The 26,048-nt window shown below is 42.0% G+C and overlaps 2 protein-coding genes across 3 annotated transcripts in view; one reads left to right on the forward strand and one right to left on the reverse strand.

Moving 5' to 3' along the window:
• Positions 1 to 5,119: 5,119 nt before the first annotated feature.
• On the reverse strand, positions 5,120 to 9,620 carry LOC115378413 (zinc finger protein 260-like). Of its 2 annotated transcripts, none has more exons than XM_030078672.1 (3): positions 9,305 to 9,620; positions 7,746 to 8,114; positions 5,120 to 6,975 (listed from the first exon to the last, which is right to left on the reverse strand). In XM_030078672.1, the coding sequence occupies exons 2-3, from the start codon at positions 7,924 to 7,926 to the stop codon at positions 5,606 to 5,608; spliced, it is 1,551 nt and encodes a 516-aa protein (XP_029934532.1). In that variant the 5' UTR covers positions 7,927 to 8,114; positions 9,305 to 9,620; the 3' UTR covers positions 5,120 to 5,605. The 2 variants fall into 2 exon arrangements, with proteins under 2 accessions (XP_029934532.1, XP_029934533.1); XM_030078673.1 differs by lacking the exon at positions 9,305 to 9,620 and adding an exon at positions 9,001 to 9,137.
• Positions 9,621 to 11,459: 1,839 nt separating this feature from the next.
• Positions 11,460 to 26,048, forward strand: part of LOC115378407 (rho GTPase-activating protein 23-like) — a 72,676-nt gene continuing 58,087 nt past the window's right edge. The window contains exon 1 of the mRNA XM_030078663.1: positions 11,460 to 11,920. Coding sequence (XP_029934523.1) covers positions 11,912 to 11,920 — 9 coding nt within the window. The 5' untranslated portion in view covers positions 11,460 to 11,911. The remainder of the gene's footprint in view (positions 11,921 to 26,048) is intronic.

A 26,048-nucleotide genomic window follows, 5' to 3' on the forward strand; every position in this document is an offset into this window, starting at 1 on the left:
CCCACTTGGATATATTCCATTATATGTATTGATAAATTCTCCGGATTGTGCCCACATGCTGCCCACGCCTCCTTGAAATCCAAACTCAAAGCAAGCCAGACCACCTCGGATCCAAATTCAAGCAAGATCTGATCTTGGACCGTACAGACTTGACAGTTACGCGTCCTGGCATGAACAGATGACGGAAGTCGCATTGAAAAGACAAGTGTAAACACAGCTGCCCCTCAGTTTGCAGTGCACCTACATGTCTTATGGTGGCAGTGTTTACAGCACCGCACTCCCACTATACGTCTAAATCATGATGTTGCCATGAAAATAAGGACCCCTGAAGTGAGCATTGCTTTGTTTTACACCCATAATGTGCAGCTTGACTCTGGCTTTCTGTGGAAACCCAAAGTGAGCCTGATGTTTGGGTTGGTGATGCTTTTTGAAATCTGATTTTAAACAATATCACATTATGAAAGGTTTTACAATATTACTGAACCCATTTCTTGGCAAACCAACCCAAACCATTGCCTATGCTGTAGCTCCATCAGGCTCAGCCATAAATGAATAAATTCCACCATGTAGTATTGTTTTTGAGTCACAGCTATAGAAGTGACATATTTTAATGGAGACTATACCTTGCATGTATGTATTTCCTATGTTGTCAAAATTGAACCGGTAATGTGAAAAAATTGTGCTTTGTACGTCCTGCCTTACAAGCTAGGCCTTTTATCTGTCAGAAGATGCCTTGTGACAAAATACTTATACCTCATACTTTTTAATATTTGCTTTAGAAATACAAGTTCTTCTTTGCTAGGATGATTACACAGTAGCTCATGAATGAAAGTTGATTCTATGGCCAACATTGCCTCTCAAAAATGTGTGCCGTCACATCAGATAAAGGTCATGTTGGCTACTATAGCTACAGTATATTGTGTCCAACTTTCATGATGAATGACTTTGGGCTTTGCAGCTTGGAACATATTAAGTATTTATTTTCTCTGAAGATAAAGAATCTGTCAAAGTGTCTCAGTGCCTTAGGACAGTAAGGACTGTCAAGGGCCAGCAGTGTCCACATAGGACATTTTAAAGCCATTTTCATTATTGATGTACTATTTCTGCCAGCCTCCACCAAGTGATGTCCAATGCCTTTTAGCAATCACATTTCACCCAGAATCAATCAGTTGTTTCTCAATGACATGGCCAACCTCAGGAAAACACACTGTGAAAAATCCTCAGTTAATGCTAGTTCAGTCCAAATAAGTCAGTGACACACGATGACTAAAGTGCAGATGAAATGCTTTTCTAAACTGTTCTCATGCAACTTTTGCTTCTGCCTTTTGTTAAGAGATTCAGATGGAGACAAATATTCTAATCATGTATAAAACCAGGAAAAAATGAACTTCAGATGCTCACACCAGCATTTATTTGATGTTCTTTTTAATGCAGCAATATCTTGACTGTATGAATCAGTACTTAATGTATAGGTTGTCCTGTGTGTAATTGAACTGTATAGCTTCACTCGCTACAAATCTGTCTGTTGCCCTTGGTAGTTTTGTCTGAACTGTCCTGTTTGGAAACTTACGTTTATCTCCACATTGTGCTACATGCAGAAGGTTTTATGTTGAGATTACGGAAATACAAATAAAGTTTTATAATTAATCATATTCCACTGTGTTTCTTGGCCACTTACACAGTGGCAATGATAATAAGATAATAAATAATAAGATAAAAAAAAATAAGAATAATGATAAATTAATAAAACATAAAGTCTGGGACAACACAACAAAAGGCAGTCCCACACAAATAGAACCTATCTTTTGGTGTCACTTAGGTGAAGTGTTACCTGACAAAATGAAATCCCACAATATGAAGGGATGAATACTGGTGCTTTTACATTTACACACCAGAAAGCAATATTTGTTTATTTTATCAGAGACCAAATTCAAAAATTCAAAAAGCTTTGTACCAGATTTAGCCTAAGAGCTCATTTCCATCTGCAGCCCGTGGGCGGGTAGATGTTAAAAACATTAAAAATACAAAATCTAAATGATAACATACAATACTATACAAAAAAAAAAAAAGGTCCCTTACCTATCTACAAATCATCCTCTCTCATTCACATGCATACACACCCACAAAGCTAGAAATGTTTCACTAAAACTAAAAATTAATCAACATATTTGATATTATTAACTCCATGAGAGAAAGTCTGAAAGGGCAGATTTCTTAAATTGGACGGCTAGGCGAGTTTTTTTAGTTCAGAGAATTGCACTGCTGCACAGTAATGTAGCCTTTAAAACCAGGAAAAGACAACACTCAAGCTGTCACAATATTAGGATATTTCAGATGTTATCTAGTCCCATATCAGAGCATCAATATATTGTCCAGCCCTATTGGCTGACATCATATGTAAAATATGTAAAATTAGCAGTTGGTCCAGCAGGAACAAATGTGCTCTGTGACTGTCTGGAGTCCATCCCAACATACAGTGGACTGAAAGTGTGGTTGCCTCATCTTCAAGCGGGTAAGCATTATTCCTCACTTCCTTTTTGGATGTTGTTGCTTTCCATTTCATTTGTGCTTCACTGCCAAACCTTCATAATGACAGCTTAGAGCCCTAAAATGTGACCTGTTATTACTTTGGAATCGTGAAATGATCATTTCAGCAGTGGTGGACTCAGGCTGTTTGCAGGGCAGGGGCAAAAAAAAATCAAAAGGGCACCTCCTGCACGACAGACGGTCCCACCAGCACGCAAGAAGCTCTGATGCATCATGTCTTTGTCTGTGATTAAGATTAATCATGTGTAATGTGAGTAGCTCCTTAGATAATCCAGATTAAAAGTCAAATGTAAGAACCTTTCAAATTTTTATTCAGAAACACCTCTGAAGTAAAACACAGAGGCAACTATTAACATTTGTTTCATACACAAAACCCACTCTTCAATTAAGTGAAAAAAGTCATACCAAACTTCAAGTTCTATAGGTTTTTTGTGCAAATAAATTTTTACATTTCTGCTTGATTTCCAAATTGAGGTTCACTTCAAGAATTAGTAGAAGATTTAGCTAGGTCTTCTCCACAAATGTGAAATATAGTTCCGTTTTTTGGAATTATAACCTGACCAGCACACGTGGCATTTATTTCTCTGTTTCGTATCCTACTAAACCTTAAATGCTAAATTTGAAATGAAGAAGAGGAACTGAAATGGTTTATTAGCAGTCAGAAATAGTTTCGGTTTTGTTAAAATTATAACAAATACATGATACAAACTGAAAGAAAGATATGCCACGTAGTGTTTCCCGCAGTTTGAGAATTTACTTGTGGTGGGTGGTGCAGCACAGCATGTGATGAACAGGTTCCTTAATAAACTCGTCCAACAAAATTTTATCAAATAATCCCTTTTACTGCAAATGAAAGGATTATTTGACCCTATTTACAAAGTCAAATAAATTCTCATTTGTGAACGAATAACCACTCAGTTGTATTTCAACATAAATAACTCTTAATAACTATTTACATAGTAAAATAAATTTCCATTTTAAAATATATTATAGTGTTTGTCTTTAATTTTGTCTTTAATCTTTGGAAAAAACCTTTCTAACGCCTGTCTGTATGGGTATGCAGGTGCAGCCAGGTGCTGTCCTTTAAGCTTGCTCCTGAAACAGAAACAAACTCACAGAACCATTTTTAAAGACGATGAAAGACAATGTGTAAATTTACAGAAAATGTACACATTGCGCCCTCTTTCATGGTTGAAAATCTCTTCACCCGTCCATTGCTGAGAAGTCTCTCTCACAGTTGAACTGGAGACGGGGGTGAGCAGGGCCACTGCAGCCGGCAGACTCAGACCAGGCTACATGTCTGCCCACTCACTGAACTCACTGGCCAACTCTTGCATTACCTCTGCCTGGTTTTTCCCCTACAGGACAGAAAATAGCAGAAAATTACAGAACCATTAAAAATCAAGCAGGAGTAATACAAGTATTAGCATGGAGTACTGCTTTTCAGAGAAATGACATTACTGCAATTACTTCATTCAGAAATCATTTTACACCACAGTTTAACCCACAGTTAATGTTCCTCCTGCTTTCTTTTTCGATGAAAATAGTGTTCATTTGGCTTCATGACTGACGAAAGAGGGAAAAACTATCAGTTTATCTGGTTCTGTTCTGCAGGGGGACTGCCTCCACTTCTGACGGTCCATTTATTCCGAAAGACCAATAGTTTGAAAAATGTCCCACTGAACCGAAAGCCCATTGCTCCCCGTTGTCCCAGATAAGAAGCCCACTGTTCGAAACCCCATTGGTCCGAAAGCTCGTTATGGTTATGGTTGGGGTTGGGGTTAGGACGGCTTCAGGTGTAACGTACCGTTAACACATTGGCTATGGATTACTTTTATAGGTTTAATACAAATCAAACTGCAGGGTGTGATGATTTTTACTATCCAGTTAAAAAAATCATGACTTACCTCAGAGACTCAGATGCCAGTCTCCTCTGAAATCAACCTTGTCTGATGCATCGCCGCGTCACGTACGTCCAGCACGTCCAGCACACGCATTGTGGTGAGAAGGCTCCACCCACTGGTGTGCAGATGTGTGTGCAGCCCGCAGCGCTGAGGACATGCAGGGCTGCCTAGATGCAACATTAGTGTGCTTTATGAAATGACAATTTTCTCATGTTGCCTGAGAAAAAAAAATGAATTTATCTACCGTTGTGGGTCATAATTTACCTGCCCAAGTAGAGCCTATGTATGGGAAACTGCACAGAATGTACACTGATATGGTCATCTTGTAGTCAGACAGAGTGTTTGGCCACATTACAGGTAGAACTCGGAGGTGATGACTACAAATTTGTGACAAAACCCAGTGACAATTTTTTTTTTTTTTTAAAGCTCAACAAACAAATTTAGCTAGCTTAGACTCTTTGCTAACTTTTGCCTCATACATGCTGTGTCATTTACTGTAAGTACAAACTGCCCACAGGGAAAACCTGCCAAAAGACAACTGAGGTATGACTGAGGATTTTTTTTTTTAATTTTCTGCTTCTCATTCATAATATCACCTTTACAATCTGAATTAGAAGACTCAAAATGTTTTCTACACTGGAAATGAATGAGAGATTGAGCCCAGGATGTATGGCATAACTGATGTAAAATGTTTTTAATTTTGGTACATGCTTGTAAAAACAGTCAGGATTTACATTAATCGAATGGAACATATAAAAAAAAAAATGAGCACAAAGTCTTGGAATGGTCTTAGTCATTCTCCTTTTCGCATTCAGTTTGGATATGTGGGCATTTTGGTAGGCTCCAGTATCTCCGTATGAACTACGACATGTCAACACAGGCAGCAAGCATGGCAGTAAAGCCACCCATGTCGGAAATCCAGGGTAAAAATCTAAATTACCTATTACAATCACCTAATACAATCAACACGAATATAAAAAGTGAGAAAGAGCCACAGCAGTTTATCTATGGTTGATTTAAAATTCAACGTGAATGCTTCCCTGTTGTGACGAGATGTGGACCTGTGCAAGCGCCTCCCACACGATGTGCATGTGGCATTAACAGAACTGCAGCTATAACACGGCTGCTAGCACAAAGCACAAGGGCACTCCTGTCTATCGATGGTTCTGCATGTGAGAGTCTAGTGATGCCTTCTGGCTAAAGCTGCAGCTGCACTCTGGGCACTGGTATGGTTTCTCCCCTGTATGTTTCCTCATATGAACGACAAGATTTCCCTTCTGCGCAAATGATTTTTCACATTCGGGGCACTGATAGGGTCTCTCTCCTGTGTGTATCCTTGTGTGAGTAACGAGGTCGGACTTCTGGCAGAAGTTCCGCTCACAAAACTGGCACTGATATGGCTTGTCCTCCATGTGGATTTTTATATGTCTTATCAACGTTTTGGTCAAAGAAAAACACTTGCTGCAGTGAGGACATTTGTATGGTTTCTGTGCCGTTCCGTCTTCGAAATGAACGTTCGGCTCGGAGGATTTTCCCGGTCTTCTCCTGGGCAGAATCCTTTTGATGCTGAGAGGCTCCAGCTCAGACCACAGCTGTCTGCCCCTCATCTCCATCTCTCGTCCAACGTGTTCACCAGGATCCACAAACCAGTCCGGGTTCACTGTGAGGACAGGCCGGCTGTCACTGGGCGCTTCTGACGCTCCGCTGTCTGTCCCAGCAGGCTCGGTTTTGATTTGATCAACTGTAAGGACAGCTGAGGAGTCTTTGTCTATATCGATGGTCTGAATCTGGTAAAGACATAAGGGCTGCAGAGATTCTTGGTCAAACTCGCTTTTGTCATACGGAGGAATAGCAAGTGGACATGCCCTCATGCCAGAGTCACCACCCTGACTGGAGCCCGCCTCCTGTTCCATGCTGCAGGTCAGTGTGACGGGTCTGGAGTGTTCTTCTGTGTGACGATCGAGGGCCACCTTTTTATTAAAACACTGGCCACACTCTCTGCACTGATATGGTCTCTCTCCGGTGTGTTTCCTTAAATGAACAACCAGATTCCCCTTCTGGGCAAAACTCTTGTGGCAGTCTGGGCACTTGTATGGTTTCTCGCCCGTGTGGACCCTGGTGTGGACGGTGAGATCGGACTTGTGACAGAAATACCGGTCACAGAACTGGCACTGGTACGAGGAGTTGTCCTCGGAGTGCATTTTGATGTGCTGTCTCACCAACTTTTTGCTGGAGAAACCGTCCATGCAAATGGGACACTTGTACGATTTCCTCACTTTGAGGATTTTAAACGGCACGTTCAGGTCGCAGGCTTGCCTCACGTCGGCGTCTTCGATTTCGGTCGCTATCTCCTGATCGCTTTCGCTGTTTCCACTTATGGCAGGGGAGGAGTCAGGGTTTCCTGCATTACGGGTTTGGGAGTCATCTGTTGACACTGATGTGGTGTTTTTGGACTCCAACCAGCCCACACTGGGGTTCCACTTAGCAGGAGACTGCAACTTATCCTCGGTATCAGACAGTGGGCCTATAGCAAAAAAAAAAAAAAAAAAGAAAAAAAAAAAGACAAAGTTAACTTCAAAGATGCTGCCAGGGTAATTTGGCTAGTTTTACAGCTTGCTCTATACACTGTGAACCAACCAAGAGCAATAAACACATTTTATTCAGGATATGACTGTCTACACAGTTTCCATTTCAAAATATCACACTTTGTCTAGACTTTAATGTCATGGATAGATTTAAAGATACTGCTAAGTGTTCAATATGATGTATGTTGATAGCTGACAAGTATCATTTATGTGAAAATACATTAGGTCTGCTTGGTGTTTAATTTAAATATCTAATCATGTACACTAGGCCTTTCCCACAATACTTTCCCATACTTTTGACTAATTCACAAACTTAACAAGACCTAAAAATGCTCAAAATAATTTCCCTGACTACTCCAGCAACCCTGTCTTGAGAGAAGACGTTATAGTTTACAATATAGCAGTGCAAATGTGATTTTTCAAATAGCCACGTGTAATGATAACAGCTAAAACACCAAAAACAGCGGTCAAAGATTTTATTAATTGGGACATTTATCAATAAATAGTACGTCATGTGAGTGACCCTTGTGCCATAATCCAGCATGCACTTTCCTACAGAGACCCGTGTACCATACACATGAGAACCATTGAAAACATCAGGCTATGCTGTCATAAATCTGCAGGATTATTAAACAGGCAGCAGCATTCAAAAGTTCCTAATCCATGAAGAAGAAGATAGGCTTCATGAAAAGAAGAGCTGTTGACCAACCTGCTCCATGTGACCTGGAAACGAGCGTGCCGTGACTGTCGACCACCCACTTTGACAGAGAAATTTCTTCTTCATACTCCAAAACTGTTCTTTCCACAATCTGAAAGATTTCCTCAGCGGCTGCAGACAAACGCTCGCTGACGAGCGCTCTCAGCAGCTCCATCTTCGTCGTTCTCACCATGGCAAGGTGTTCTCCACAGTTTGTCGTTGGATGTGAGTATCTCTGATTAAATACGGGCTCTCTCCTGACTGTGCCAGAGGTCCACGTCAGCCCTCTCCATCCTCTGGGTCCCACCTGGCTCTGGCCATGTCTGGAAATCCAACACCATGTACTTCTGGTTGGAGGCAACGTCTGATGTAGCAGCAAGACTGAAAGACAATTTAAATACAACCTTATGTTTAATTCGGATGGACAGAAAGATCCTTTAAGTCTCAGGTGTCATTTTATTCAAAATAAATGAGCTGACCTGATTTAGTATTTCTTTTTGTCAACTGACGAAAATTTGAGTCAATTATGCAAAAGGTGCAAAGCTGAGGGTTTTAGATCTTTTGATCACTGCACTTTTCTTTTTTTTTTTATATATCCTAGAACAAAAATTATTTGTTGCTGTTGCCAGGCAACAAATACAGCTGATAAGCAGAGGTTTGACTGCATTGCTTAGCAACAAAATTAGGTTAAGGAAGTAAGAGTGATTCACTGCAGCTCTCCAGACTTCACTGTCCTATTTTTTTAAATAAAAGCTTTAAATTAGGAAAAATGAGGCACCAGAATGCAGAAATAGATGGATACGCTTCATAGTCCAATATTTGTGCCACTGAAAATCGTGGATTAATGTAGTGATCAGCCCGCTGAACAGACTGTATCTCTCTCTGTTGTGACAAATGTGTTCTGCTACAGTTTCCTTGAAGAATCCTGTTGGAGAGTAAAGGTCCTCATCACAAAGACATATCTTCGGGCAGGGCAATACTCACTATCTGTACTCAGTGTGTTCTCCAACCCTGACAGACAATCAGAGGGGTAAATCTGCTAACTAATAGTTTTTGGAGAGGAGGCTGCTGAGGTGGCCACAGTGCTCAGCTCTGACTGACTGAGTCACCTTAGACGCTTTGACATGTTGCAGTCATACAATAAGAAAATAACCACAAACAGCTTCAAGCACTGACTTGGAAACGCCGACCATGTGTCGGTCTGGTAGAATAAAACATGGTCGCGTTCAGATGAATGGGCGACAGCCACCTGTGTGTTGTGACAGACCTTTGGCTCACATGCATGCTGTTTGGAGGATCGTACTTGTGCCGTTCTCACCCGAGGACCATAATTTATCCGAAAACTCGTGAGTTATATTCTATCATGTTCGTGAATTAGCCGACAAACAAGGCAAGATGAAAGTGGGCGTAGTTTCAGTGGACTTTGGTGTAGTGTTGTCTATACCGGAGCATGCCGAGGCTATTCACACCAAAACGCTGCTCTAAACTCAAATAAACATTTTCCAGCTTTAACGTAGGCACGTCCTTACGAGTATTATTATTATTTTTTTTTTTAAAGTTGTGTGTCTCACCGTGGTGACAGCGGCACTCCTCTCTCCCCAGCCTTTTGTTAACGTGACCACATTTCGTGCAACCTTGGGAAGGCTAGCTCAGAAAGCTAAGTTAAGATTCAAGTCGCTGTTCGAAAACAAACCCGGCGGAGCAGCGTCACGCACCGCAGCGTGTTACTGCACATGTCGCCTTTCTGAAGTTATATCGAAAGCTGCCGCCTCACCGGCCTCGGGTTGGTGTCAGAGCCCAGGTCAAGGCATGATGCTAAAAACATGGCTAGGCTACAAGGAGGGACGTGCGAGCACATTCGTAGTCCGGAAGTGCACGACTGCGCATGTCAGACACCGAATCGCAGTACTCTGTTTCAAGTTCTTTGGATCAAGTGCGCCTCAAACCCCCTCACATTTTTAACAACCGAGCAGAGGAATACTTTATCACCTCTCACATCACACAAGATCCAATGAAATATAGATGAGATTTCCTATAATTATCGCCTGGAACCAGCCTGCCTCGCCGCCTTGAGTCGGTCATCTCACTTCAGGTTATCTTGGGTTAGCAGATGACGATCTTTGGTTATTAATGAGCCGAGTGATAGGATAAACACTATCACTATATTTTGCGCCAAAAGTTGGTTTGACATACTTTGGAACAATAGTCTAATATAGATAAAAGTGTAAAAACATTAAGATTTAGTTCATTTTTGTTAACTTTAACATACATGAGAGTCCAGGCCCACGTGTCCTGTACGCCAGATGGCGCTGTTCACCTTCCATACTTTCTTTGACGGGCAACACAATTTTATTCACACTTTATATCCGGCAGCTGAAATTGTAAAGGAAAAAACCATTTAAAGTTGTTGGAGACTCAAACACATTCTGAACCATATATTTATATTCTAATCCTAATATTAAAAAAAATAATAATAATAATAAATAAATAAAAGTCAAATGGTGAAAACATAGGCTGTTTGGCCATGGGGTTCAGTAGTAGGAATTCAGTAGTTGAGGTCATGAATTTAATTAGTCGAGTGGATATTTATTTTCAAGGCCATGTGCCTGAGGGTACAAGGCTATTGTGCAAACGGGATTAATAAGCGTGATTTGTGAGGTGGGGAGCAGCGGGCCGCACTGGCTGGCTCTGCCCGTTCCTGTTGTTCTGGGGTGGGAGTTTCCAGCTATACAGCTTAGGGGAAGCACCACAGGATGTCCTTTTCCTCATTCCTCAACGATAAAATGACTGTGTGTGTGTGTGTGTGTGTGTGTGTGTGTGTGTGTGTGTGTGTGTGTGTGTGTGTGTGTTTCCATTCAACAACAGAACGGCCAACATCTTCCCAAGTTCTAGGTGTTCTGATTCTTGTCGTTACCCACCAAGATGCTCATACTGTCCACTAAAACTAAAAACTAAAACTACGCACTAAAAATCAAATCTAAACAGGCCTATCAGCCAATCAGTGTCTGATACAACCCTTGATATCATATACATGTGGCAGTTTGATCGGTTACATGTTGTTCAGTTGATCAGCACAACACTATTGATTGATTGATTGATTGATTCGAATGAGACATTTGGGATTGTGCACTGTAAAAGTGTTACAGTGAGTTTTCCATTATTGAACTGAAACAAATAAATAAAATCCTGGGAGAAATGCTGAATTTCAGATGTCAAAATTAACTGAATATTGGCACAATTTATCAGCCATGACCAGCTATCAGTATCAGATTTTTTTTTTTTTTTTTCAATTGATGTGATTATTGATTCTCTACACCGCCTCACTTCACAGCAGGGAGTGAACTTCAGTATCCACTGATCCACCGCCAGAGCGTTCAATGGACAACCATGGAGCCCACAGTGAAGCGCTACGAAGGAATGAGTGCGACAGCTGCTGGGGGAATCCTACTACACTGTCAGGTCACATGGTCCACACACACACACACACACACACACACACACACTCACACACACACACACTATATCCCTCTGATCCTCCCCCTCCCATTTTTTCTGTCTCTCTCTCTCACTAATGCTGTGTACAGTGAGAGAGCGAGAGCGAGAGAGAGGGAGGGTTTAGGGAGGGGGAGGAAGGAGGAGGAGGAGGAGGAGGGGTGGCAGCTAAGGGAGAGAGAGAGAGAGATAGAGAAGGGGGGGGGTGAAGCGAGCGAGAGTAGAGGAGGAGGAAAGGGAGAGGCAGCGAGCAGTGTGAGCCCAGCTTACAGCGAACTAGATAGTGAAGCAGGGAAAATAGGAGAGTGGCAGAGAGGGAATAAAGGGATCCAAGCTCTTCTTCTATCTTCTCTCCTTTTGTATCAGCTGGAGAAAAAAAAGGGAGATTACACCCAGTTTGCGGTCAGAAAAAAAAAGGGAGGGATAGAAATCCTGTATTTCCAGGAGCGAGCACTTCAGAGGACGCTGGTGTCACAGAGGAGGAGGAGGAGGAGGAGGAGGAGGTGATGTGTGTGTGAGTTCGCAACACACAGGCGATACGATAACCAAGGAGAAAGTGTGTGTGTGCGTGTGTGTGTGTGTGTGAAGTGAATCCCTCTCACCACTGCCGCCACCCACCACCACTCACCTGCGGTTTTACCAGCCATGCCACGGAGCAGGAGCGAGCCAGAGTCCTACTGAACACCATGGCCCAGGTGAGGAGAGGCTGACACACACACACACACACACACACACACACACACACACACACCCAAAGCATGCATGTGGGTTCATGCATCTGAATCCACAAAAACGGACAAATCACTTTAACGGCAACATGTGCACACACAGATTTCTCTTGAAGTTCTCGCAAACCGAAGCATACTTCACCTCTCCTCTCTCTCTCTCTCTCTCTCTCTCTCTCTCTCTCTCATTCAGTCATGCACTATCAGAGTCATCAGCTTTAACACTGACTGTGTTAGTCAGTGTTGTCAAAATAATGTGTGTCCAACAACAAACTTTTAGGCAGTTTTCGTCATGTTTTTTTTTTTTTACTCTTATCTAAAGTGTCTTATAATGAATGTGACACAATAGGCTTCAGATTGTACAATGGCTAAAATTACAAGTCACTAGTAGTAAAGAGATCAAGCGGCCTTAGTGATCCTACGACAGTTAGGACAGTGTTGCACTTCAGCGGCCCGATGTGGCAGCAGGTGAGAACGGCCTCCATTTCTGAAAGGTTTTGAATGACTTTGTTACCCAGAAACGATGTGACACGATGTCCCCGCACCTCTTTAGGCCACCAAAGTGATTGGCAGCTTCTGGCTCCATGGCTTTTCCGGAAGAGAGAGAAGAAAACGTTAGGTTAGGAAAATTAGCACTTCGATCTCAGTCCGAAACCAGCGCTGCCTGCTTTGCTGAATATCTCTGGATTTCACAGCTGTTTTTATTTGTTGCCATGTTGAATCACAAGTTTCATCAGCTGGCATCAGTCGACCAATCCACAACCACCAATTTGTCTTGAATTTCTGTTCATTTTTGATTTCCAACTGGTGATATCACAGAGTTAGTGGGTATTATCAACAAGTCATAAACCGAAATGCCGTTGGACGCGACTGGATAGATCGACAACCAATCAGAGTGGCGTAGTGCCGAGCGACTGTCGAGCCTCGATGACACTCCTCTGCCAGTCATCGAATCAAACCCGCCCCGCATTAGATAAGCAGCTGTGACTGTCCCGACTCGGGCCAGGTCGGCTGGGAATCTGTCTGAACCGGAGGGAGGTCAGACCGATCTGCTAGAGCAAATAAGATGAGCTCGCAGATTCACCTGATTCCCAGACTACAAGTTTTAAACTGCAAACAACAACAAAAAAAAATTATAATAATAATCTGAAAATTGCTTGCCTTAGCTATCTTAGCATTACAATAGCCAGCAGTCTTAATTCATTAGCAAATATGTGTGTTTAAAAATAGATTAAGCTGATAACACATGTAATGGAGAAACCCTGTGGTGAGTTTACATGTGTAAAGGTCAAAATTATTGACAGTTTGGAAACAGAAACCCTGTTCATTTTCACTGTAGACAACAAACATAGTGGAATTGGATGTGTCCTGGATGCTCTCGCAGCTTCGGTGGTCAGTTTCTCGAAGAACGTCTCAGTCACCAAGGGGATGGGATGCTCCTTGCCTTGTGCGGCCTTGAAGAAGCAGGATTTATTTATTTACTACACAGAGTGAGTCGAGAAGCAAAAGGGAAGAGGTGCTTCTTGAGGAGATGAGTAGTTTTGGGCTGGCGGGAGTGGGACTGCTGTGGCAAAAAAGTATTTTCGGCTTGTCTCTATGAGGGACAGGGCATCTCTGCCTCATAGAGAAAGGGAGGCTGTGTATTTTTAGACAATCTGCTCGAGTGCGACAGTATATTCTGGCTGTGTTATGCATGTGTGTGTGTGTAAGTATATATGGTGACCGCGAGAAAGAGTCTGTGGTCTTTTCTTAGTTTGAGAGGGACGGAGGAAGAGAGAACGAGCAAGGACTCTTTTTATAGTGTCAGGAAATAAAGAGGAGTGTATCCTTAAAAATAGAGCGCGCACTGAGTGTATCGCGGCGCTGCAACGCATTCTGCTCGACATAATGGAGAAACCATGCACTCAGCCCAAGTGTGAAAGGTGCATTGTGTTTTTTGGAGGCTCTCTGTGTATGTGTGTGTATGTGTGTGTGTGTGTGTGTGTGTGTGTGTGTGTGTGAGAGAGAGAGAGAGAGAGAGAGGCAGCAACTTCAGGATATCCTGCTCTTGCTTATGCTGTGGACAGCCAAATACATTTACTGGAACAAATGTGCTTGTAGCAGCTCTGAGATAACAGCAGTCACAGGTAGAAAACAGCAGTGAGTTGAATAACAGCTGAGACTCGGACGAATGCATTTTCTTGGTGAACTTTTGTCCGAATAGAAAGTCCAATTAAATTAAATGAAATTATTTTGGCTGCAAATAAATCATTTTGTTTGATATGACATTGATACAGATCTGATCCATTCAGTGTTGCCCACCTCTTATATGATAAACACAATATTACACTGTTTGATTGATTACATGTTTAGGATAGAACTGATCAGCACTGGTTTTTCAATCTGAAGCCACCCTTACCCTTAACTGATCTTCATGTGATGTTATGACCAGATGTCACATAAATATGTATAAATCTGATAGATGCCATTACTTGTGTTTCAGGAGAGCTTTAATGAGTCATGATGAGCCTGAGCCATAGAAAATTATGGGGGAAAAACTGAATAGTTGTCATTTTGGTGATTTGCAACTTCGGTCCAAAACGATCAGTTTGATTGTCACATTGTAAGCAGCTTCAAAATCCTTGTAACTCTATTATCGACACTACAAATCCACCACATTGCTTCATTTTATGACAGGGAATCAGCTGCTGCCCAGTATCCGCTGACCCACTGCCAGCTGATTCCCAATTAAGCACAGAATGTGACATTTTGGGCGTGAAAATTTAATGATGCTGAATGCCGGGGCAAACTGGAAGCGGTGTCGATGCAAACGTATCGATCCTCAAAAGCCCACATCGTTCATGGCACCGCTGAAAACGAGTCTGCATGTTCAGAGCACTTTCCCTGGATCGGGAGGGGGGGGTTAAAAATACACATCCTGCATTCGACCTGAAACAACGGAAAGGGCTTTTGCACGGGCTGGTCATCATACGTTAGGACGCACCGCGTGACTCACTGAAGTGACTCAGTCCGAGTTGAAACGTCCTTGGCCAAGTCCAGCACTGCGGCTCCAAGCCTCGGGGCCACTCCTTGCATTTCCCCTTCATATCTTCTCTCAATTAGACTGCACTGGTCACTCGTTCACCAGTGGTCACTGTGTGTGTGTGTGTGTGTTTGTGCAGAGTCAACTCAGTACACTGCCCTCAGAATAGGGGCTTTATTCGAATCCAGCTGAGGGTCGAACAGAACGGACAAAGCAAACAAAGATGACAGGAGGGAAGTTTGGATAGATGAACAGTTTCGTAAGTGTGTGTGTGTGTGTGTGTGTGTGTGTTTGTGTAGTTGCATTAGGGGTTCGGGATTTTTGAAAGCCTATACTGATGTTTTTGGATGGAAATGATACTCAACGTCTACAAAATTCATGTTTCCACCAAAAAAAATAAATAAGTAAATAAAATCAGTCTTGTCGAATGGGATTTAGATAACCTAAAATGAAACCCCAAGATCGTGCTAGTATTACTACGACTATTAGTAGTAGTAGTAGTAGTAGTGGAATTAATCAAATCCTTATTACTAATTTGGATTAAGGGCTTTCTGCAGCCAGTCATAATATTCCTGTATAAAGATATCCATATAGTGTGGCTGAGAGTTAGGGTTAATATCTGGGAAAGGGTAAGTGTATTCACAGAATAATATCATATCTAGGAAGAAGAAGGATCATTAAGTAAACCCTTGATGCTTGGCTTTGGATTCGATCAAGTTTGTCACTGAATGCAAACCGTAGAAGCAACACGGGCGCACACACACACACACACAGCAGACACATCATGAAGTGTGACACAAAGGCACGCCGGGCTGCTCTCACATCCTGCCTCGTAATCGACGTCCAGCCATTGGACGTAAACGTTATCAGTGCTCAGCAGAAGAGACGGGACGGGGGGGAGGAGGAGGAGGAGGAAGAGACAAAAGGGAGATGAGGGGAGATCTGGCACGGGGGGGTGGTGACAAATTACAATTACAATTATTTACTGTTGCTGGCCATCTCAAAGTAGTGTTCTCATGTAGCAGACTCTTTTCTAATGAGCTTTCATGCCAGCTCCCCCTACATGTAGATAATAGTGCTGACTGAAGATAATGATTATGTTGGTAGTTGTTATACTTCTCTGGATCATTTCTAGTGAATTAAAGTGTAGTGAAGCTGCAGTGTTTATTTACTTGGGAACCCATTAAAGGTGCACCATGCAAAACCGAGGGTTGACTGTAGTGAGGGCCATTTAGACTCAACTGACCAAAAAAAAAAAAAAAAAAAAAAAAAAAGGAATAGGTATGTAATTTATCAAGGAGAACCACGTAAACTCGACTGTAAAATTCCCTGCACTTCCCTAAGGGGACTTCACGTCAATGTCATTTTACGGACTGCACCTTTACACACTGGACTGCAGCGTTATTGTAACGGAGCAGCTTTTTATGCTTTTATGTTTTCGAATCCTTGAATGGGAAAGAAGAAACTTTGGACAACAACAACAACATAATACTACTACTACTCCTACTCCTACTACTAATACTACTACTAATAATAATAATACTAAAATCATGCCCATGGTATTTCTTGATCTTGGCAGGTCAGCCAGCTAGCTAAGTGGCTTACCTACTTAGCTATACACAAGTACTTTGAACTTGGAAGGTCAGCTAGGCTAACTAGCTAATCTACATGACAGCATACACAAGATGTAGAGTACAAACCTGTGCTGAACTCTTTTAGCTTACACGAAAAAACACAGGGCACATAAATACAACACGAAACCAAAAAAACAGAAATACACAGTGTAAAAAAAAAAAAAAAACCTTTTCCTGTAAGGTGTTTCTATGTGTTGGTTTTGGCCAGTGGAGGGCTGAGGACAGGGTTGCCAAGTGCACGTTTTTTCCGCCAAATTGGGCTACTTTTTAGGTGTCGCCGCGGGTAACAAATTTTGTCCGCGGGTTGGGCTTGGGCAGACATGAATAAAGATTCATATTTTGAATGACCAATGTTTATACCCAAATCCGGGCCAGATCAGCATATAAACTATCCACATATGTCACATGCTCCACAGACAAATAATATGACCAATCACATCATCAGCACCACTCAGCTGAAGTAACGTATCCCATATTATATTTTAAGTTCTGATATACTGTAAATTAAATAGGTGAAAGAACTGTTTCGGGAAATTGCCTTTAATGTTTATGGTGTTATTTTATAGATATTATAGTGCATTTTGCAATTATAGCAATGCTGTTGGACTTTAAAAGCAACATATATGGATTTTTATGGGCATATTTTGAGTTCTGGTATTGGGCTGATTTTTGGGCCCTTTTTATACCAGGTTTTGGGCTGGTTTTGAGTTGCTGTTTGGCTGCTTTTGTCTCAGAGACCTGGCAACCCTGGCTGAGGAGTGTGGAGAGTGGATTCTGCTCTCCTGTTTGGCTCTTTGTTGTAAAGATCCTGCACAGCTTCCCGTGCAGTGGCAGTCATTCTGCTGCCGAACCTCACCGAGTACATTTCTGTGTTTGACCTTGAGAGATTGATACGGGCAAGATAAAGGAGAAAACAAGCCGGGACTCAATAAAAGAACAATAAAACACCGTCACGAGGGTCCTGTCAAGCTGGAACTGGGAGCGTTTCCTGAGACAAGAGGAGACGCCAGCGGCCTGTCGTGTACACACCGCGTCAGTATTACTCTCACATGTCAGTTTATTGTCTATTACAGCTCCCAAATAGTAAATGAGGGAATCATTTACACCAGTCACTTGAGCTCTAATTTAGTAACCATCTCCACTAAATAGATCTTTCCCCTGGCGACACAAGGAAATTGAGAAAAGTTCAAGACAAACAGATGCAGAAGACGCAATGTGGAGTTTGAGTGTCCCGTGATGATGTGCACTGCAAAAACGCAAAATCTTACCAAGATTATTTGTCTTATTTCAAGTCAAAAATGTCTTATTTCTAGTCAAAATATCTCATTACACTTAAAATAAGACATGATCACCTCAGAAGTAACTTGTTTTTAGACAATTTTCACTTGTTTCAAGTGAAAATTCACTTGAAACAAGTGAAAATTAGCTTGTTTCATTGGCAAAATTTGCCAGTGGAAAAAGTGAAAATTCACTTGAAATAAGTGAAAATGAGCTAGAAACAAGAAACAAATTTTGCCAATGAAACAAGCAAATTTTCACTTGTTTCAAGCAAATTTTCACTTGAAACAAGAGACAGTTGTCTAAAAACAAGTTACTTCTGAGGTGATCATGTCTTATTTTAAGTGTAATGAGATATTTTGACTAGTAATAAGACATTTTTGACTTGAAATAAGACAAATAATCTTGGTAAGATTTTGGGTTTTGGCAGTGTGAAACGCCGTCTTCTACTCTGACATCCTTGTCAAGTTTGAGAATTTTAATTTTAATGGTCCAAATTAAAGATAGTGACTTTCAGCACAACGCGCCGGCCACTGGCAACCGCCATCCAAAAATATCAGCATCAGCATTCAGAAACCGGTGTCAGTCGAACCTCAGAATAGACCACTTGGAAACTAGGGAGAGGGAGGCAGGGAGAGCGAGCCGACCCCGGCGAGAGGCTGCAGGGATGAACGTGTGCGCGGAGGAGTGTCAAGAGGAGCCGCAGCGAGGGGACCTGACAGGGAGCGAGAGAGACGCAAAGCGAGGGTGACTGATACGCCGCGGCCACAGGAAGCCGGACACGCGCTGCGAAAATGTCTGTCCGAACAATTCCTTCAGTGTTGCGCTCAGACTTTAAATCGCATTGTGCCCCGAAAAAAAAACAAACGAGAGGAATCGGCCAAATGTGGTGACTTCATGTCATTCACGTCCAGTGCAGCCACAGCTGAACTGTCTGGGAGGAACTGCACTTATTTGCATATTGTTTTTTTTTTTTTTTTTTAAGTGAAGCTGCAGTGGAAACCAGAAAAGTACAAATAACTTTTTTTTTCTTTTTTAGCCACTTGGGTCTTTAGGCAGCAAGTATGTCTGTGTGTGTGTGTGTGAGTGTGTGAGTGAGTGAGTGAGAGAGAGAGAGAGAAAGAGAGAGAGAGAGAGAGAGAGAGAGAGAGAGAGAGAGAGAGAGCTCCTGTCACTAATGGAATGGGAATTATGTAATGTATGTTGCTTGAGTTATGTGTATTATCCCCTTCAACGCTCCCTAATAGAAGGAGAGGGAATAGTCTCTGGGATGCATACACACACACACACACACACACACACACACATACTCACACATTGTTCGTGCTTTCGCAGCTGCTCTTCATTGTTTGCCATTGAATTCATGCATTTAGACACACTCGGCCAAACAATATATTGAAATGGCTGTTTCTGATTTAATGAGCGGGGAATGCGGCGCTGAAATGAAAAACGATCCCAGTGCCTCCCCAGCCATTGTTTCAGCTCCCGTCACTTTTTATTCCATATGCACGTCCATTCTGCCAGAGTTTCCCCCCTCCAAAAAAAAAAAAAAAAATCACCAACACATTTTACAAAAGACAAAACACAGGGATGTGTGTGTGTGTGTGTGTGTGTGTGTGTGTGTGTGTTTACATGTGTTTACATAAGGAATACAAATGAAGTTATCATTCTAGAGTCATACTCTGTTTTCAACACTATAAAAAAAATAGGCAAATAATGTAATCATTCCGATTGTTGTTATATATACTAATAATTATTATTTTAATTATTATTTATCTGTCCTTGCTCATGCTTGTTTACGTTGTAGAGGATGACATCATCTTCACGCTGCTGTCCCATTGGGGTCAAATGTGACATCATCATAGCACTGCAGCTTGTTAAGTGATGGTACCATCTGCGCTGTGATACACACACACACACACACACACACACACACATGGTGTGCACTCAAACACAACACCCTATGGGGATGGAGTGGGTTTGTGAGGTTGTGTAATGATGCATGTGTGTGCGTTTGTGTGTGTGTGTGTGTGTCTGTGTGTACGTGTGTTTGTGTATGTGTGTGTGTGTGACTGACTGACTGATTACAATATGTGTGAGTTACTATTTAGTTTGATCGTTTTGACAGACACACTAGTTTGTCTGAGTGTGTGTGCGTGTGTGTGTGTGAGAGAGAGGGAGTTACTTTGTGTGTTTGTATTCAAGTGTGTGTGTGTGTGTATGTCTGTGTGTGAGTGTTTGCTCATCCATTTTCTGCTCTGCTCTAGTTCATTCAGCTTTATCAGTGCTATAAATAGAGTGATGTAAGCCTTTTTTCTGTGGTGTGTGTGTGTGTGTGTGTGTGTGTGTGTGTGTTTGGTCCTGACCTGATAATGGGTTCCCTCTAGAGTGCATTGCCCTGAGGGTCCTCCAAAGAGAGCACATGATGTGTGTGTGTGTGTGTGTGTGTGTGTGTGTGTGTGTGTGTGTGTAGATGCAGCAATTCTCGACAACAACCACATACCCGCACCAAGCTACATCATTATCTCCTAACATTCAGGTTATCACTTTCACTCCACACCACATGGGACAGCTACATGAATTACAGAGGAGATGAGACCCAAACATTTAACAATAAACTCTTTAGAGAGCAAAAGAAAAAAGAGCAAAAGAATGCGAGAAAAATATACTTATTTAATGATAAAGTGGCATAACAAAAGCCATATTAGTCTCAGTGCACTGAGCACTAACTTATTAAAGTGTTAATCCAGAAGCATGTTTGTTATTTGTCTCCATCTTTGGTGCTAAGCGGTCAACGTCTTCCTGTCTCCTCCAAAAGACGTTGGGTTTGGACGTCAACAGTGTCAGTGTTCAAAAGAAGAGGGGAAAAAAATGTCAAGTTTCTGTTTAAAAGACTAAAAGAAAAAGAAGAGCGACAAACAAAATTACTTTTGGGGTGCATCCACCCTCTAACGTATTTATTTCCAACACACCAGACACAGAAAACACATCACTTCCTGTGCCTTCGTGAGCTGGTTTTAGGTTGAATTACGGCTGAAATAAAGAGTAGATGATGGACATTTATTTACATGAAAATGTTGTTGATTATTACCTTTCTTGATCATTTTTCTTGATTCTTTTGTTCTTCATATGTGTTTTTTACACCTCAGTGCTGGTGTGTGAGTCTCATGTCTTTGGTGTCTGTTTCTAGATGATTCTTGGAGCTTGAACTTGGACTGTTGTAGTGCAACCTCTTCTTCCATCAGATCCTGTGAACTGGTGGACGCCTGAAGCTGAAAAAAATCCAGCTGAACCTGGTGTTGATAACAGTGTTGTTTGGTTTCAGTCGGTTTTGGATTCATTTAGTTGCTGAGGCTTAAAGATGCAGGTAAAATGCTGATCTTAGCCCTGAATCACCAGCAAATGATTTGCAATTTTGGGCCTCAGTTGGGTCTAAGCCCCCGGAAAACTATATTAGGGTTTACGTTTCGTTTCAAGCCAGGCTCAGATTTTCAGTCGAGTTCCATTGCAGGTCATGCATGTGATTCTTTGTCGTTGTGTTCATGAGATTTCTCACCGGACAAGCTTGCAGCCGGCGGACAGAGGCACAGTGTTTTACTCAAAGACGCTCCAGCAAGACGCATGGCTGACGACGGGCTTAACAATGGCTGCTGCAGTGACTGAAGCCTGCGACCCTGTGACCTCTCAAGCCGTTGGCCACCTTGTCCCTTGATAAGTTGAACTCGTATACTCGCATTGCGTTGTGCAAGGACACACATTCACCGGAAAACCTCTGACGTAGGCTGAAAGTAAAAATTTCAAGATTTTGCTCTGCGATGTTTCCCTGCATCATGCATTCCCTATAACAATCTGATAGTGACGTCATGCAAAACATCAGTTGCAGCCAACTTTTCCATGCCAACAAACCAAGGAATGTATGAAAAAGGAAGGGACAGTGTGTTGCAGCGACAGTGTTGTTCCAAATTTGCCAGACTTTGGTGCCACTAATATAGAAGTCAATGGAACAGGCATGAAAAATACCACCTTACCTCTGCTGTTTGAATTCTGACAGGTCAGAGATTCAGCTGCATCACAAAAATCACCTTACATAATGTCGACTGGTGTCGTTGTCCAGCGTGTGCATTAGGTGTCCTTATTACGAGTCCCAAAACATCAGGAGTCTGTCCAGCAGCAGCAGCATAACACCTGGCGTGAAGCCCAGCTCTCGCCAAACAACGCTAATGTTAGCCACATGCTAGTTTAAAACACACAATCCCATATAATAAATATGAGTTCGTTTGCAATCATAATCCTGACACCTGGCTGGGGCAATAACCTGTTAAATAAGACATAAAATCCATTCAAAACAATGACAACCGTCCCAAACTCTTCCCTCTTTATACGTCCCTCGCAACAAACAAGGAAATGAGGCAACCCGTGGTCAACATTTCTCTGGTGGCACAAGATTAAAGCCTTTCAAAAAACAGGATTATTAATCCCTAACATCAGCTAACCACCTAACATTAACATGCATCCTGGGTGTCTGGATTCTGATGGAGGCAAAACATAGAAACATGTGCGTTTGGATTCCAGCTGTAAACATGGATGGTTCACGTACCGTACATTGTGAACACATAGGTTTGTGTTCAAGTTTGTTCAAGTTAGTGTTTTTCAACTGGGTATTACTAGTTTCTGGAGCTCTAGTTCATAGTCAAATTGTCAACATTACGTCAAAGGGGGGAATCAAAAACAGTCATGTGAAAAACTAAATTAAATTTCATGCAAAAATATTGGAACTGCACAGCCCTTATTGAATCTAAAGTTTCTGTATCCTAATCTGAATATATGTATGAATATATGGTTTAAGTTGTTTTTAAATCGAAAAAGATGCAATAATGTAAAGTTCTATTTGTGCCCCATTATAAAAAAAAAGAGAAAAAATGTCACTCTTGCCATTTTTGCTCTAAACCCAGAAGAAGGAACAGGAGGAAGTGAGTGTATGTGTGACAGGATGCAGCACCAGCAAAGAAAGGGTTATACGTGTGTGTGTGTGTGTGTGTGTGTGTGTGTGTGTGTGTGAGTGAGTGTGAGTGTGCGTGCACGCCTGCACCAGAGAGCACGGTGGGTGGTGGTGGGTTTAAATCCAGCGGATTAAGGTTGTTGTGTAATGGCACGCGGGTCCGTGCTTTGTGAGATTGAAGTGTGCTCTCTATAGGGATCGAGTGTGTTCTTCCTATGGATCAGAGGGAACATGGAGACTTCACTCTGACTGTCGAGTGTCAAGTCTCACCGGGGAAACAGGATCACAACGGGGGCTGTAGAGCAGGGCTCGGGAAAACTTTCTCATGTTGTGGATGAAGCCGTGGAGCCTCACGTGAAGTGATTTTGCCCCCAGGACCCTGATATGAAAGGATATTTTGGTTTGTGTTTATTATGAAATTGTCCATTTTTTCATATGGTGTACATTATGTTAATCATGCATAGGGATCATAGGGATGTCCAGTGAATTGACCCTTCGAAATCTGAAAAAATTCACTTAACTTCTTTCAAAAAATATGGGAGGAAATCAGTTAAGGGGATGCCCTGGTGGTTCATGTGGTAGAGCGCGTGCTGCTTGTTGGGGGAGTCCTGATCGCGGCGTCCTGGTTCGGGTTCGAGCCCGGGCCCTTTGCTGCATGTCGTCCCTGTTCTCTCTCTCCTGTCTTTCCTGTTTCTCTCCACTGTGGCTATCAGATAAAGCAGAAAAAAAGAAATAACCAAAACATTGACCATGTTTACACGTGCACACCATATTCCTGTATTATTCGGAATATCCTCAATATTCTGGTTGCGCACGAGTCATATTCCAGTTGGAGAATATTCTGAATAAGACCCCTGGCATATTCCTGTTTTAACCAGAATATTGTGCCATGTAAAAACCTTAATCGGAAAATGCCCCGTGCCGCAATATTCAGTTGGGGCATGCTAGCGTGGAATACACCGAAACACGGGAATATGCCAAGTAACATGTAAATGGAATATTCCATTGATCAAATTAGCACCAACAAAATTAGCAAAAACTTTTTTTTATGAAGAAAACTATATTTATAATTATTAAAATGTGATATTTAAACCTCAGGCTAGGGATGCTGGATCACATTTCTTGTGTTTTACTTGTGAAAGCTCTCTGAACACAGTCAGCGTTTAAATCAAATCAAATCATTTTGCTAAGGACCCCCTGGAAGACCCTCAGGGACCCATTAGAGGACCGTGGACCCCACTTTGAAAACCCCTGGTATAGGGCATTAAAAGCATCAGTGTAGAAGCTTAGCTGTAATAATGCCCAAGTTTGATGCTATTTTGTTTGGCAGGGTGGAGCCTCTCCGGTTAATATGACCAAAAGCAGAAGTGAGGCCAGTCGTTATTTTCCATTCATTAACTATCAGTCTTTACTTTGGCCAAGAAGGAAGCGTCACTGAGCGTTCACAACAGCAGCCTCCGCCACAGAATTCACTCTAGTCACTGTCAATAACTAAAATAAATGATAAAGGCTCTTCGTTGAATGAATTGGCTCCACCAAGAACTACTTTGAAAGAGGTTCTTTAGAGAACTTTTCTTTTTTTCTGAGAGGAACCATTTCACCACCGCTGCAAAGAACCTTTTTTTTTTTTATGGGTTTTTGAAGCAGCTGCTGTTTCTTCAAGAAACCATCGAAAAAAAATGGTTATTTATTTAAAGAACTGAGGTAAAATGATTCTTTTGAGGAATCAGAGATGGTATTCCCAAAACATCTCTCTGAAGAACCGGAGCTAGAACTTTCAGTTACAGCTGTCACTTTTATTTCCCTTTAAGAAATGACAACTAACTACTATTTTTATGTGCCCTTCCTCTCCTCTTTTCTTTGAAGATCCATTGCTGTTCCCTCACAGAGCTCATTTAAATCGCTCTTTTAGGCATGTTGGAACCATCTAAAGAAATGCATCTTTAAGGAACCATGGTCTGAAAGGTTCTTCATGGAACCAGGAACATTTCTGTTATGGCATCACTCTGAAGAAAGATTTTTGCTTCCAGCTGACATCCTTTATTGTCCTGTGAGGAAAACAAACAAACAGAAAATTAGCAAAAAAAAACTGGACAAAAATCACAAGAAGATTACCAGAAAAAAATTACAAGAAAACTATACTGTCACGTCAGTTAGCAGCGAAATGAAAATTAAAATTGATCCAGCATCACTGACCTGATGTTTATATAGTGAATTCATGTATTCACCGCCATTTAAGGAGACATATAATTTCTGTCATAATCTGGAATATGTCTTTTGTGTTTAACATTTGTCAGCAAGTCACAAATGAACCCAGATTTGCTCCCAAAAATCTGGTCGGCTTACCACAAAGGAACTGCAGAGGCCAAAGATCAAATGTAGTGTTATTCAGAGGACAGTGTTGTATTTCGTGGAGAGGAATTTATACCTGCCGTCAGAATTTCATCTGCTCTTTTTTCAGCTCTGCTCTTTGTCATTTCGGCGAATGAGACGTGTAGTTTGACACAGAAATCCCTCCTGATGCGGCTCGAATGAACTTTTGGATGTATTCGGTGTTTCTGAGAGTCTGAAGTCTGAAGTTGCCTCCAGCTCCTGTGCATGAAGTCTGCGTGGCTGCAGGCGCGTCACTCTGATGTGAGCTGACTGCTCGGTAAAGTAGAGCCTCTCTCTGAAGCCACGGCACCATAATTCAATCAGCCATTCACGTGTGATTGGGCCAGGACGTCCCATCTCTGGAGAAAAGTTGAGATAAGACTGGATCTCTGTCGCTGTGTGGATCACATACTCCCTGGGTGGAGAGATACACACACACACATACACACACATACTATAATACACACAAACACTTGAGGAAGCTGTGTGTATTTTTGATGTGTGTGTATATATGTAAATGTATACCAATGAAGCAATGTCTCATTAAGGTTCTTTACAAAGACCTCCTGGCACACACTTAACCGTAATTCATTCCACTTTGTTGCCACGGTGAAAAGAAAACAAACCACATCCATTCATTTATCCCCAGCCAACAGTGAGGGTGCCCTCTAGTGGCCAGCTACCAGCACTGCATGACCGATCCATAGGGGATTAAATGGATTAGATATTTAGGGAAATCTCCCTGTGATGCTTTAAATAGACAGATGGGTGTGTCCCCACCCTCCCCCAGCA

The sequence above is a fragment of the Myripristis murdjan genome, chromosome 19 (assembly GCF_902150065.1).
Source record: "Myripristis murdjan chromosome 19, fMyrMur1.1, whole genome shotgun sequence".
Lineage (NCBI taxonomy): Eukaryota > Metazoa > Chordata > Actinopteri > Holocentriformes > Holocentridae > Myripristis > Myripristis murdjan.